At 44.4% G+C, this 14481-nt stretch overlaps 1 protein-coding gene across 2 annotated transcripts in view; it reads left to right on the top strand.

Annotated features, from left to right (window-relative positions):
* Positions 1-14481, top strand: part of LOC112228562 (protein FAM222B) — a 63124-nt gene that overhangs the window by 33282 nt on the left and 15361 nt on the right. For both annotated transcript variants that reach the window (XM_024393972.2, XM_024393973.2), the window contains exon 2: positions 7000-7127. In XM_024393972.2, coding sequence (XP_024249740.2) covers positions 7046-7127 — 82 coding nt within the window. In that variant the 5' untranslated portion in view covers positions 7000-7045. The remainder of the gene's footprint in view (positions 1-6999; positions 7128-14481) is intronic.

The following is a 14481-nucleotide window of genomic DNA, read 5'->3' as shown; positions in this document are numbered from 1 at the left end:
ACCAGGCAGGGTTCTCACATTAACCCACCCTGCTGACCCTGCGCACTCACTCCCTCCCTCTTTTCTGTGGTATGGCTCGTCAATGTATAGGGTTGTAAAATGTTCCTTAACTCCCAGGTTTTCCGGAAATCCCAGTTTTGAAGATTCCTGGAATCAGGAGGAATTATGCAGGACATCTGGGAAACCTACTAGGATTTCTGGAAAACCTGTGAATTTGACCTGAATTTTGCAATGTGCTATCTGCAGATGTAGAATCGTTATATCTGCAGTAGTGCTGTTACAAACGGTACATAGCTTGGTATAGGTGTCAGTCAACTCAACATGTGACTGTCTGGCTGCATTGTTGTCTCCTTTTGATAAAGAGCAAAACTCTATGGGATTTAGAAAGATAGAAAAGGGATAATGTTTCTCAGAGCTGTAGTGTGGTTGGCCTACCCCTGAGAGGGTATACTGTAGAGTAGGGACTCTCCTCTCCTGTGGCATGCAAGTCTCTCTCCCTCAGCAGCATCTGTCATCCGCCAATCTGTGTTTGAACAGTTGCAGACCATGGCTGCTCCAATCCAGAGGATGTGAGTGGAGTGGAGCGAGGAGCGGAGCGTCCGTAATTCGGTTTAAGCGAGGAGCGGAGCGTCCGTAATTCGGTTTAAGCGAGGAGCGGAGCGTCCGTAATTCGGTTTAAGCGAGGAGCGGAGCGTCCGTAATTCGGTTTAAGCGAGGAGCGGAGCGTCCGTAATTCGGTTTAAGCGAGGAGCGGAGCGTCCGTAATTCGGTTTAAGCGAGGAGCGGAGCGTCCGTAATTCGGTTTAAGCGAGGAGCGGAGCGTCCGTAATTCGGTTTAAGCGAGGAGCGGAGCGTCCGTAATTCGGTTTAAGCGAGGAGCGGAGCGTCCGTAATTCGGTTTAAGCGAGGAGCGGAGCGTCCGTAATTCGGTTTAAGCGAGGAGCGGAGCGTCTGTAATTTGGTTTAAGCGAGGAGCGGAGCGTCTGTAATTTGGTTTAAGCGAGGAGCGGAGCGTCTGTAATTTGGTTTAAGCGAGGAGCGGAGCGTCTGTAATTTGGTTTAAGCGAGGAGCGGAGCGTCCGTAATTTGGTTTAAGCGAGGAGCGGAGCGTCCGTAATTTGGTTTAAGCGTGGAGCAGATTTAAAAAATGTCTGCAGTTGGCCTTCTCTCCCGCTCCATTGGGGTGTCCCAGCTGGGTGTCACAATCTGTGTAATTGATGGCAAGACAACGAATGAGCCCATGCAACAGCACCGGAGACATTTTGATTTCTATGTTGGCTGTTGTTTAAAAAAAATAGGAGTATAAGTTTGTAATTGCACAACAGCAAGATTTACAACTGAAATATCTGATCATCAATAAATTAGAGAAAAAGCCATTTGTTTTTTAACACACCAGCTTCTTATCAGGTAGGTCCTTGTTTAATAGCCTACGACAAGTTGTTGAACTGTTGAGCGCTTACAATAACCTACGTCAAAACCAAATAGTACATAGTCACAAAAGTACATGGAGTGTTTGTTTAAATGTTCCTTTTAAACAAAAAATGTATGGATTGAATTTGGAGTGGGGGAAAGAACTCTCCCTGAGCGATGAGGGGAATTTCCAACCGCTCAACTCCACTCACATACTCCGCTCCAAACCCTGCCAAGTGCTACTCTGTTAATTGCAGAGCAGGAAGAGTAATGGCCGCCACAGATCCTTGCCACTGCTGTTTTTATAAAACTCCCCTGGCTGATTAATTTGAAAGGCAAGCAACTGAGTGTTTAATCAGATTTAGCGCCAGGTGTATTTAGAGTGTGACTAAATCAAATGTAGAGCTTTTAGATGGTGTGTTTAAAAACCTACAGCGCTGGTGCGCTGCCCAGAGATCTTGCTGTGGTTTTTAATGCATGTCAACCATTGGGATTTCTGTTTCGTTCTTTTTTAGACTGTCACATCTCCGGAAGCGGTTGGTTTTCCCCTCACTGAGGCATGTCCTCTCCAGCCCTCTGTCTGCTCTGTGGATGGATGTAGAGTAGAGAGATGGGTAAATAAAGAAGTAGCCAGGCATCCTTCAGTTTGGATCTGCTCTGTTTTGGCAGTGCCGTCCACACATTTTACATCTGGTGTAAACACATCCGTCAAATGACACTAGTAGAAGGGACCAGGGAAATTGGTATTCCGGGCCAGCATGCAATGCATGCACCTCTGTCGGCTTCTTCAGACTAGTGCCTTAACTTTGAGCATGGACACACAGACACACACGCTCCAGTCTCTCACCTCCCACACCAAGGAGCCATGAGTGCTCCTTACAGTGAGTACCCTAGACTAGAGTTGTGGTGAAATAGCCAGTGGCTGGACTAGACTGTCCTTGGCTTACTGGCCCACGCTCATTCCTTTCAGCCCTTCAGTGGGTGTGTGTAATAATGACTATAGCCTCGGGATGAGATCAGGTCAGGACATCACCAGGTCATATCTCCTGACTCATAGTCACTCACTCTACCAGTCCACGCAGCCATGTGTCTGAAATGGCAATATAGTACACTAGTTTTGACCAGGGCCAATAGGAGACAGTGTGCCATTTCAGACACACCCCCAGCTAGTTGAGGCAACAAGATCTCATCGTTTTCCTTCGAAATTCAATGTATTATGGATGAATATCTATCTTTTTGATGCATTAATTCCACGTGATTACAGGGTTAATTCCTCTTGGTTACAGGGTTAAAACAGAAACAACTCATGGTTAACAGTTTAGCCCTTCATTCTGAGTGGTTAGAGCTATGGTTTGGGGAAGGCTTAAAACAAAATAATAAAAAATGGCGCTCTAGGTGTCATCAGTGTTCATAGTATTCTCACGGCTAGCTAGAGCATTGTGGCTTGCTAGAGCATTGTGGCTTGCTAGAGCATTGTGGCTTGCTAGAGCATTGTGGCTTGCTAGAGCATTGTGGCTTGCTAGAGCATTGTGGCTTGCTAGAGCATTGTGGTCTGCTGTAGCACAGTGGTTTGCCGTAGTGCAGCATTTTTTTTCAAGTGCAGAGGAAGTCATATATCGACGTTCTCAGGATCTTTTCAGATGTCCAAAATCACCGTCTGTTTCTAGTGACCAGCCTGGATGAGGATCCAGTCAGTACTCTGTTGGCTGACTGGCTAGGGGCAGGCCCAGAGGCTCTCATTCAGGCTAAAGATGAGAGCCACTGATGTTAAAGACTGACACAATGTGAAGATGAGGCCAATGGGGTGATGAGGGATCATACATTTTGTCCCCCCTCCCTTTCGTGTCATGACATCTCATCCTGTTAAGAGCTTCTGCTCTAACTGTAAAACGGACTTCTCCTCTGTGACACTCGGACAGTCCGAGATTATCCAATTGCGGACTGAGCACTATTTTAGGAGAAGTGTCAGTTAATCTGTTACTCCCCCCTCCCCCTCAGCTCGGAGTAGCTCGCTCTCAGTTAACACCACCAATGCAATTTCCTTGTTTGACAGTTTGATTTTTGACACCTTTTGTGTTGCCTGTTTGGAAACATTACCATACTGAGACTCTCTTTCTCCTTTCTCACTGTCTCTCTCTCCCCTCCCTCACTCATTTAAGTACACATACATTCTCTTTAGTTGCAAATAACATTCCAAATTGATGAGGGCTGGCATCTCTATGGTTGAAAAATATAAATGTCAGCCAGCCAAGACCAGGACTAAACACCTCAGGATTTGCTACAGTCATCAGGAACTCTTTTGTGTGAGAATGTCGAACACACACACACACACACACACACACACAGTGGAACAGAACAGCACTGGCTTACATGCCTGTGGGCCCTGGGCTAGCAGCAGCACTGTTTCATTAAATCCTGTTCCGCCCTTACTGTTTGTACAACCCAGATGGGCTAATGAAGGCCACACTGATGTGAACAGTCAGTTCTGAGTAACATGCACAAGAGCAGGCGAGGTCTTTTTTAATTTAGAATGTTCTGGTTCGGAATTCAAGGGTAAAAAGCTATTTTTTTCTCTTTCTTTTCCCCCAGCATTCAGCTCTCCTCACTCGCAAAAGAAAAGTTATTTCATGCTAAGGATACAATGCATTTCTCCCAACAAGATTATTCATTTGCTCTATTATGGACACTATAACCTCAGGGTAAACGCAATTAGATAACAGCAGCGCACAGCCTGCTCTGCTTTCTCCTCTCCTTCTCCCTCAGCCATTATCACAAACAATGGAACAACACAAAGGCTTAGCTTTCTTAATTGCTTTCGCCTTTAATTGGGAAAGACTGCTAAGGACTAGCTGTTAATGCAACCAACCAACCATACAGGGTTTTCTTCTCACCTTGTTTTTGTGACACGGAGGCATTTTTCGGAAGCATCTTTTCTAATGAGTTGCTTATTTTGATGCACTCTTAATTCTCTTAATTTTGGACTCTTAATTTTCACGCGCACACGCCTCATACTTATACACCTCACACACCACATCACACACTCACGCATACACATACACACACTTGCATGCACTAGTTATCCCCTTCCATAGGCTACACTACAGTTGAACCCCGGTCTCTTTCAGCCCCTAAAGTATTGGGTTGTTTTTCTCTGAAATGTGCCCTATTGTACATTTCCTACGCTTCCTCCTGAATGTGTAACCAAGGCAGATTGCCCTGACGTGGGGAGGTATTGACCAAAGCAATCAGAGGCATGATTTATAGCTGGCTGGTGTCATTTTATAAATGGCCCTCTCCTCTTCCACCCTCACACTGTTTTTTCTCCACAGATGGGAGAGTTGTTCTGCCCCTGAGAAATGGAGGAAAGTTAGCTTTTATCTCTTATCACTTCACTCTTATAAAAGAGGCTCACCCAATGATTAGGAGACTATTATAGATTTATATGAGTTGTGGTGGAGACTGCATCGTCATGGGGTCTCTAATGCCATGATGAAGGCACACGGGATGTCTGGGTCAGTCAGTGTTAGACACCTGGCTTAACTCCCCTGGCTGAGCCATGGCTCCACAACCATACTTCACGCGCAAGACCAGTAGGGATTGTAATCAACTGGATATACAGGTGCCTGCCTGGGTCACTGCCGAGTAAAGTCCACATCATACCAATCTAACCCACCTGGGTTTTTACCCTGTGGGCAATTAGGAATCGGTTGGAGTAGCAGAAGCCACACACAGCACTGCTGCAGCATCTGATCTTTCATAGCGGTGCTTGAGAGAGTCTTACTGCACTGTCTGAGTGTATTGTTGAAAGAGCCTGTGTTTTATTTTCTGTCTGATGTGTATTTGAAGTGGATGTATCATAGTGACTGGGTGGCTGTTAGGCCAGGGCCCCGTCTGTCTGTCTGGTTTCATCATCTCTTGCTGTTGTCTCTCTACCACTCTAAAGCAGAGTGTCAGCTGGAGCATTACCGTAGGCTGACCTTTGCTGCTGCGCTCCCCAGTTTTCTGACATTCAGGGGCGCTGTGGGGGAGGATGCTTGTGTGTGTTTGTGGTAGATGCCTCTGGGTGTGTATAAAACAAACCAATCGAAAATTGGGATCTTGCTTTGACTGGTAACCCTCCCTTCCTCGTCTATATTCTACACGTCTGCATTTGATGTGAGCTTGACTACCTCCACCCCAATGCCTTTGTTCTTGAAAACATTCTTGCTATCCTTGTTGAGGAACATTGGCACTAAGATGAATTGAGAGAGAAAAAGCTGAAAATCTCCCTTGCGGCTTTAAGACCGGCACTGACATCCGCCGCATCACCCTGGCCGCACAGAACGAAACAGCAACAAATCCTTAGATCTGTGTGCTAGTAAGAGAGAGAGCACTCCTACCGCCCACTCCCCCCATCATTCCTCCCATAGCCACCCTTCCACAGGCCCCAACTGTCCTCCCCATGCCACCCCACCCAGCCAACCTCCCTGTCACTTCCAGCCCCCCTCCGACCCCATACCTCCCCACCCAGACCCCAAGGTGCAGCACAGACAGCTCCGTCTCGGGTATCTCTCTCTGTGTAACTGCCAGCTTCATTAAGGCTTGTTTTCTTTCCCCTTGCTGGGAGGATTTAAAAGAGCTGTCATCCTGACCTTTTTCAGCGCCTGTGTTTTTAAAGAGTTCATCTCACCCCTCCTCTCCCTTCCCCTCTCTCTCCCCCCTCTACGGGGGACAGGCGCTTTTAAGCCGCCACCCTGCGGCAGACGGCCGTGCCAAGGTTGTTGGTGGGTAATTGCCTCCCTCATAACAACGCGGTGTGTGTGTGTGTGGTTTTTGTCTGTGCTCCGGTGTTTGTTCTGATGCCACGCGGCAGTAAAGGAGAAGGGCACGGGGCAACGCACTCTGTCGACTTAATTTACTCCCTGACTGACCTTCCGTGCTGATTAAGCAAGCATCTGTGGTGTTTTGAATACTGTAAGTGAAGCAGACTGCAATTAAAGCTGTTCTCCCTCTACTGCTGCTGTTACCTCTGATTGTTACTCAGTGGCAACCTCTCTCACACACAGCTTCTCACTATTTAAAGTACCTTATTATTTTTATTTTTCATACGGTTTGGTCTCTATTACTGTACTTTGTTTGACGTCCCCTAAATGTACCACTACACATGTTGTAGCGCTAGCCTCCTGGGACCTGGTTGGGGACCGTAGGATTGATGTGGTACTTACTGCCATGTTTCTGCTACTGCTCTCTGGAGTGGCTGCTTTGAGTGGAGTGCAACACACACACACTCATATTAGGGTAATTCATTCATCCTGCTAAGGTCTTGTAGAGTCAGTGCACAGGTAGCAGCAGTGTCGTACCACCTGATCAACACAAGGGGGGGGTGTGTCTGAGTAATTTTCATCCTGCCTATGCATATTGACAGAATCTGCCCCATGTTGTACCACTAGCTGTTTGATGTTATAATTGAAGTGATTCACAACTGAGGGTTGTATTAGCCATCCCTGTGCTGCTCTATACTATTACTGTATTATCTCCATGTAGTATATGTGGACCTGCAGTTATGTCTGAGTTCTGACCCCCCCCTCCCTCCTCTCTCTCCCCCTGTAGTGTGAGGAGGACCCAGTGTCCCATGTTGCATTAGTGTCTGTGTGAAATGCTGGCCTGTCTGCCAGGGCCAGGTGACCTCTCCCTCCAGCTTCTCTCACACACGCAGATGAACACTGGACTTCAGAAATGTAAGTGTCTGTACTCTACTCTCCTACACACACACACCAGGTTGCTAAAATCCTTCTGCCCACCCACCCCACATCAGATGAACAGAGCTGCTGGGTGCTGACCTGGTTCTCTCTAACAGCCTTGTGTCAAAACCAAAAGAGATGACGAGAAAGAAAGAAAGTGTTGTGCTCCAATACAATAGGATCACAATTCAGGGAGAAGTCAGGGGATGAGCCTGTACTAATAACTTGCTAGAGAACGTGCGCTCGCCCCCCTTCCCCCCTCTCCAGCACGTCCTTCCTGTCCTCCCCCTAAAGACCTGTCTCCCACAGGGATGCGTTTCGGTGATAATAAGGAAGTCAATCTCGTTAGGGTGAGAAACGAGGCGGACCAGGCAGCCAGTCAACATCCAGTCAACAGCCAGCCACCAGCACACTGAGCAGGATGTTTGTGTGTGAACAACATGCCCTTCTCTCACAGTCTCACCTGTCTCCACATGTGACACCACAAAACCCCACCCCTCCCTCTCTCCCCCACTTCCCCTTGGGGTGAGGCTCTGGACATGTCACAAACCTCTCATATACACATACACCATATGGATTATTAGGCGTCAGTCAATAGTTGTATATCGTTTCGGTGTTTGCCATTATTAGATTCACTCCATAGATTCCTATGATTTACTATCAAATAACGGTTACAGTGCCAAACATGAACCACCTCAAATGAGTAACAGGACATACATGTTGTGTTGAACAATAGACACACATGCATGTCTTTCCCAGTTGTTTTGGTCCTGTAGAAAGCTTCTCAAATCTCCTATCCAGGACCTCGTAGATGACATCATAAAGGGAGGGGGATACCTAGTTAGTTGTATAACTAAATGCATTCAACTGAAATGTGTCTTCCACATTTAACCCAACCCCTCTGAATCAGTCATGTACATTATTGATCAGACCCACCCAGCCAGGGTATAGCCACCCCAATAGACCAGCTTTAGATTCACACATCTCCCTGAGGCACAGAGATTTCTAGAGAATGTCCCCTCATACTTGGAGGAATTTCTTTCTCTCTCAGCCCCAGTCTGACCTAGTTCTGCAGCAGTTTTGTGTGTTATAAACGCTGTCTGTCTTTCTCCGTCACTATGGCTCATCAAGACTAATTGGAAGAATCACTGTAATCAGCCTACCCCCAAGAGCACAGCAGTGCCGAGCGAGGGGGTGTCTCGTTAGGTGCCAACGTCCGCCATGTTGTTTTGTTCCCTCTACTCTGGCAGGAAGTCATGTGACAGAGTACAGTGGAACGAGCTTGGTTCTGAAAAGGTCCACTCAGAAAATGTTACAAAATAAAGTAAATCTGAGTGGGCTTTTTTATCTGTCACCAGCTCCACTGCTGCTGTGTTCTATGACTCGCAGAAGGGCTGAAAGTAAAAGTTGGATTTGTTTTTCTCCCTGATAGTCTGGTGTGATCCATTTTGTTGATTTGGAGCTATTCTGAAGGAAATGTGGATGTGGAATTGTTCTCTTTCTCGCTAAACTAGTTCTTGTTCATTATCTTCTCACATAAGAATCCCCCTCCTTTTCATCTGCTAGACTTGATAATAAGGAAGGAGTTGTTACATCAAAATCCAACTGAGATATTTCAAAAGGGTTTTATTCTTTCTTCAGACCACCCCTTTCAAATAACAATTGATAAATATGTGTTCTCTCACAGAGCCACAGTGCCCTGGTTGGTCTCACAGAACCACAGTGCCCTGGTTGGTTTCACAGAACCACAGTGCCCTGGTTGGTCTTACAGAGCCACAGTGCCCTGTTTGGCGACAGGGTCCTGTCTACAGCACCCTGGTTGGTCACACAGAGCCACAGGGTCCCGTCTACAGGGCCCTGGTTGGTCACGCGGAGACACAGGGTCCTGGTTGGTCACGCGGAGCCACAGGGTCTAACGAGTTCTTTAGTGATGTAACAGGCCAATCTCCAGCCTGTCTACATGCCACAGAACACATTTTCTCTCTGACATAGTTTTTACATTGTGACACTGAAGAGACATTTTGGACTGTTATTTTTTACCCCCAAGGTGAGGAGTGTCATCAGTGGTAAGGGGAATATGTATTCAGTATCTTGAGAAATTCTTATTGAAAGGAACTAAGGTGTAGAGTAGAGCAGGGCGGTATGAACAAAAAGTTATATCATAAATTGACCCATTTCGCTCTAAAGAGACATTTTATTTGTCAATTTATGCACAGTTACATTCAATTAGCGGCAGGGCTCTAGACGGACCTTTACAGTTTTTATTTATTTTATTTTATTTCACCTTTATTTAACCAGGTAGGCTAGTTGAGAACAAGTCCTCATTTACAACTGCGACCTGGCCAAGATCAAGCAAAGCAGTGCGACATAAACAACAACAGAGTTACACATAAACAAACGTACAGTCAATAACACTATAGAAAAATCTATGTACAGTGTGTGCAAATTTAGAAGAGTAGGGAGGTAAGGCAATAGGCAAAAGAAGCGAAATAATGACAATTTAGCATTAACACTGGAGTGATTGATGTGCAAGTAGAGATACTGGTGTGCAAAAGAGCAAGAAGATAAATAACAATATGGGAATGAGGTGCTATTTACATATTGGCTGTGTACAGGTGCAGTGATCGGTAAGCTGCTCTGACAACTGATGCTTAAAGTTAGAGAGGGAGATATAAGTCTCCAACTTTAGTGATTTTTGCAATTCGTTCCAGTCATTGGCAGCAGAGAACTGGAAGGAAATGTGGCCAAAGGAAGTGTTGGCTTTGGGGATGACCAGTGAAATATACCTGCTGGAGCACGTGCTACAGGTGGGTGTTGCTATTGTGCCAAGTAAGACATTAAATAAGTTTGCTATTTCATCTGACATGTTCAGGGACTGCATGATGGATATTTTGATTTGGAGAATGTCAAACCTGGATCCAGAATGGGGCAGATGTATTTTAGGGTCTTTAGAGAATTTGCCTGTATATTGATGCATTTTTGTGCATATTGGCTTACGCTATATGCTACGTAGTTCCCCACATGAGGAAGTGGGAACTCAAAACACATTTGCTAGATTGCTAGCCCTAAATTATATTGTTGCTATATAATGCTGAGTGATTAGTGCTTCTTGAGTTCTGTTTGGTTTCGGTTCGATGAAATTTTTTTCTTCACAGATTTTGGTTTCGATCTTTTTTTTAAACATTAAATGCATTATGTGGGAAAAACCTGTAACGACACAATAAAACAATTCAGTAAAAGTTCCATGATGGTAGTGACCTGCCCATAGTTGCTTATCACTTAACCATAATTTATTCACATTACTTTAATTGAACAAATTCCATTTTTATTTGATGACTTTATTATTTCATTTCATATGTCGTCTTCATATGTCGTCTCATACTTTGTAGTTGTTCAAAGTAACTAAGGCTTACTTTTATGACTGCTGAATACCAACTATCAATCACCTAGGTCATGTATTTTCAAGTAGAGAATTCACAAAGCAACTGCCCTCTTATCCCTCTTGATCACGCATTATTCTGTCTCCCTCCATGTCTTCCCCACACTAATTTAACATGGCAGGTGTAAAAGAAACACACAAACCGGACAAGTAGGCACGCAATGGATTATGGTCATTGTAAGCAAAATGTTGGTTTAAAAATAAAACAAAATGCTCTAGTGTACAGTTCATTCGGGAAGTATTCAAACGCCTTGACTTTTTCACATTTTGTTAAGTTACAGCCTTATTCTAAAATGGATTCAATTGTTTTTTTTTCATATCATCAGTCTACACACAATACCCCATAGTGACAAAGCAATTTTTTTTGGCAAATGTATTAAAAATAAATTGAAATATAACATTTGCATAAGTATTCAGACCCTTTACTCAGTACTTTGTTGAAGCACCTTTCGCAGTGATTACAGCATCAAGTCTTCTTGGGTATGACGCTACAAGCTTGGCACACCTGTATTTGGGAAGATTCTTCCATTTTTCTCTGTGGATCCTCCCAAGTTCTGTCAGTTTGTATGGGGAGCGTCACTGCACAGCTATTTTCAGGTCTCTCCAGAGATGTTCGATCGGGTTCAAGTCTGCTCTGGCTGGGCGACTCAAGGCCATTGAGGCTTGTCCTGAAGCCACTCCTGCGTTGTCTTGGCTGTGTGCTTAGGGTCGTTGCCCTGTTGGAAGTTGAACCTTCTCCCCAGTCAGGTCCTGAGTGCTCTGGAACAGGTTTTCATCAAGGATCTCTCTGTACTTTGCTCCGTTCATCTTTACCTTAATTCTGTCTAGTCTCCCAGCCCCTGCCGCTGAAAAACATCCCCACAGCATGATGCTGCCACCACCATGCTTCACAGTAGGATAGTGCCATGTTTCCTCCAGACGTGACTTTTGGCATTCAGGCCAAAGACTTCAATCATGGTTTCATCAGACCAGAGAATTTTGTTTCTCATGGTCAGCGAGTACTTTAGTGCCTTTTGGCAAACTCCAAGTGGCCTGTCATGTGCCTTTTTACTGAGGAGTGGCTTCCGTCCAGCCACTCTACCATAAAGGCCTGATTGGTGGAGTGCTGCGGAGATGGTTGTCCTTCTGAAAGGTTCTTCTCCACAGAGGAACTGTAACTGTCACCTCCCTGACAAAGACTCTTCTCCCCCGATTACTCATTTTGGCCGGGTGGCCAGCTCTAGGAAGAGTCTTGGTGGTTCCAAACTTCTTCAGTTTTAAGAATGATGGAGGCCACTGTGTTCTTGGACCTTCAATGCTGCAGATTTCTTTTGCCACCCTTTCCCAGATCTATGCCTCAACACAATCCTGTCTGAGTTCTACGGACAATTCCTTCAACCTCATAGCTTGGTTTTTGCTCTCATATGCACTGTCAACTGTGGGACCTTTTATATAGACAGGTGTGTGCCTTTCCAAATCATGTCCAATCAATTGAATTTACCACAGGTGGACTCCAAGTTGTCGAAACATCTCAAGGATGATCAATGGAAACAGGATACACCTGAGCTCAATTTTGTGTCTCATAGCAAAGGGTCTGAATACTTATGTAAATAAGGTATTTCTGTTTTTAATTTTTAATACATTTGCAAAAATGTCTAAACATGTTTTTGCTTTGTCATGTCATTATGGGGTATTATGTGTAGATTGAGGACATGTTTTTATTTAATACATTTTATAATAATGTAATGTAACAAAATGTGAAAAAAGGGAAGGGGTCTGAATACTTTCCAAATGCACTGTATATCCCACGGTGTTACGAGAATTATGTTCTCAATGTTCATAACCCCAATTCAATTAAACTACTCAGTCTGCAACCCAGAATGTGTAAGATACTGGAACAGTAGGTTATCATACGCACACACTGTATCAATACCCAGCCGACAAAGATTTGGGACTGTGAGAAGCACTCCCTGTCCTTTCCCAAATCTCTGTGGCCTCTAGCCAAGGTCGGCACCGAATCTTGCTCAGACAGTCTGTGTTTAAGATACTATAGAGATATATTGTTTTACCCTATTTCTGACTAAAACTACACACATCATTTATTATAATTTTACTGACTAAGACTACACACATCATTAATAATAATTTGATGATTCTAATGTATTTCATTGATTCTAATCAATTACATACAAATATATAGTTTCAGGGTGGAATATTCTAATTAATTTAAACATATAAATTCCATCAACAATCCACACTTAATGACTAAATAATACACCCTGATACATCAATTGTATGCAAGGATAATCCAAACCAATACATGAACGTACATTCGATATTCATCAATAACTGTTAGGCCTATATCCAATCATAACGCTTCCTGTTTGTAATAAAAATCCTATCTTCAGTAAAAAAGTCTAAACAAAAAATATTCTCATCTAACATTGGCTCCTCATAGTTAAAAGAAACGGAGCCTTCTCCTAGGTGTGGAGGCCTGTATTTGTCATCCCATTGGCCGGAGCTCGGAATCGGTCCGTATCTCACCATCTGTTGCGTCATTGACCTCTCCAGGGTCCTGGTAATCAAACCTCTCACACAGGGGGCCAAACAACATCCACACAGAACCAAAACACTCATACAGGTGAAAGTTGCCCACAACACAGTGATTATGACATTTTTCCATTTCCCAAACACACTGTCAAACCAATTTCTTAGAGAATTATCCACCCCTGAGTTTTCTGCTAATTCATGAGCTACTGTGGTTAAACCAGCCAGGGCCTTGGTCACTGATCCTTCTGGATAGATGTTATTAAAAAATAAACCTACAGCAATGAACCTCAATCATTCTACATACCCTGCCCTTTTCTGCCAATTAACATATTGAGTCAGTCTATTTTGCCAGGTCATGAGGGAAGTGGCGGATAATTGGTCAGAGAACCCCTTTACTGCATCCCCAGTATCATTCACAAATCTCTGTTGGTTATAATAATGTCATTAATCCAATCCACATTTTTATTTATTGTCAACCACCAAAAGAACGTAGTGGTAAAGTCTTCACCTATTTGATTCATAGCTTTGTATTAATCTGTACTTCCCTGAAGATGCCAATAGCCTCCACCTAGACAAAGCTACTCCCATCCTGGTCAAAACTCCTCCTGTGCCTACTGTAGCCTCCTATAAAAGGCCTCTGACTTAACTCGAACTAGTTGGACCAATAACCCCGGGGCGCAAGTGCCTAACCACCCTTTCTGGAAGTTTCTGTCGTATGCATCCTTTGCTGGTACGAGCCCACCCTACATCAGTTATAGGTGCTGTGAGGTTAAGAATCTTCTCCTGTACTTCCAAACCTAAGTCAGTCACATTAACGATTACCTTTCAGACATTAAAATCATCTATGTTCTCAGTGCCATTCTTGTATCTATAACACTGGTACTCATCAGGAGTTAAAGTGAACCGAGGTGGGTTGGCCGAGTACTTCAATCTGGCCAACCCAATCCCTGTAAAGTTATGTGCTTTCTTTGGGAATTGTTTAATGTTTACCTTAAATCCTACATCTTGATCTTCTTTGACTCCTTATTCTGTAGTTTATATTTTACTTTTTAACGACGACAATGGCGTCATATAATTAGTACCGGCAGGTGGTGGATATGGAAGTATCAGAAAGGTTACCAAGACTATGATGCAGCTCAGAGCCCCTACTCTTCCCGAAAACCGCCAACCCTCTCCTGCCCTTAGTCGGTCTGCTAGGTACCACCCCATAGTCACACTTCTAGGAGCGCACACAGTGATTAACGGTCGGGATAGGAAATCTTCGATAAGGAGGTAACCCCCGGACCCTGTTGGTAGTGGTTCTTCTCCTAACTCTATATGTGTACAAACCTTCTTGCAGTGGGTAACGTGGACCCAAGTGACTCTCTCAGCTATTCTAATGGC

The sequence above is a fragment of the Oncorhynchus tshawytscha genome, linkage group LG30 (assembly GCF_018296145.1).
Source record: "Oncorhynchus tshawytscha isolate Ot180627B linkage group LG30, Otsh_v2.0, whole genome shotgun sequence".
Taxonomy (NCBI): Eukaryota; Metazoa; Chordata; class Actinopteri; order Salmoniformes; family Salmonidae; genus Oncorhynchus; species Oncorhynchus tshawytscha.
Note: the sequence above shows the minus strand (reverse complement) of the source record. Positions and strands in the feature narration are given on the sequence as shown.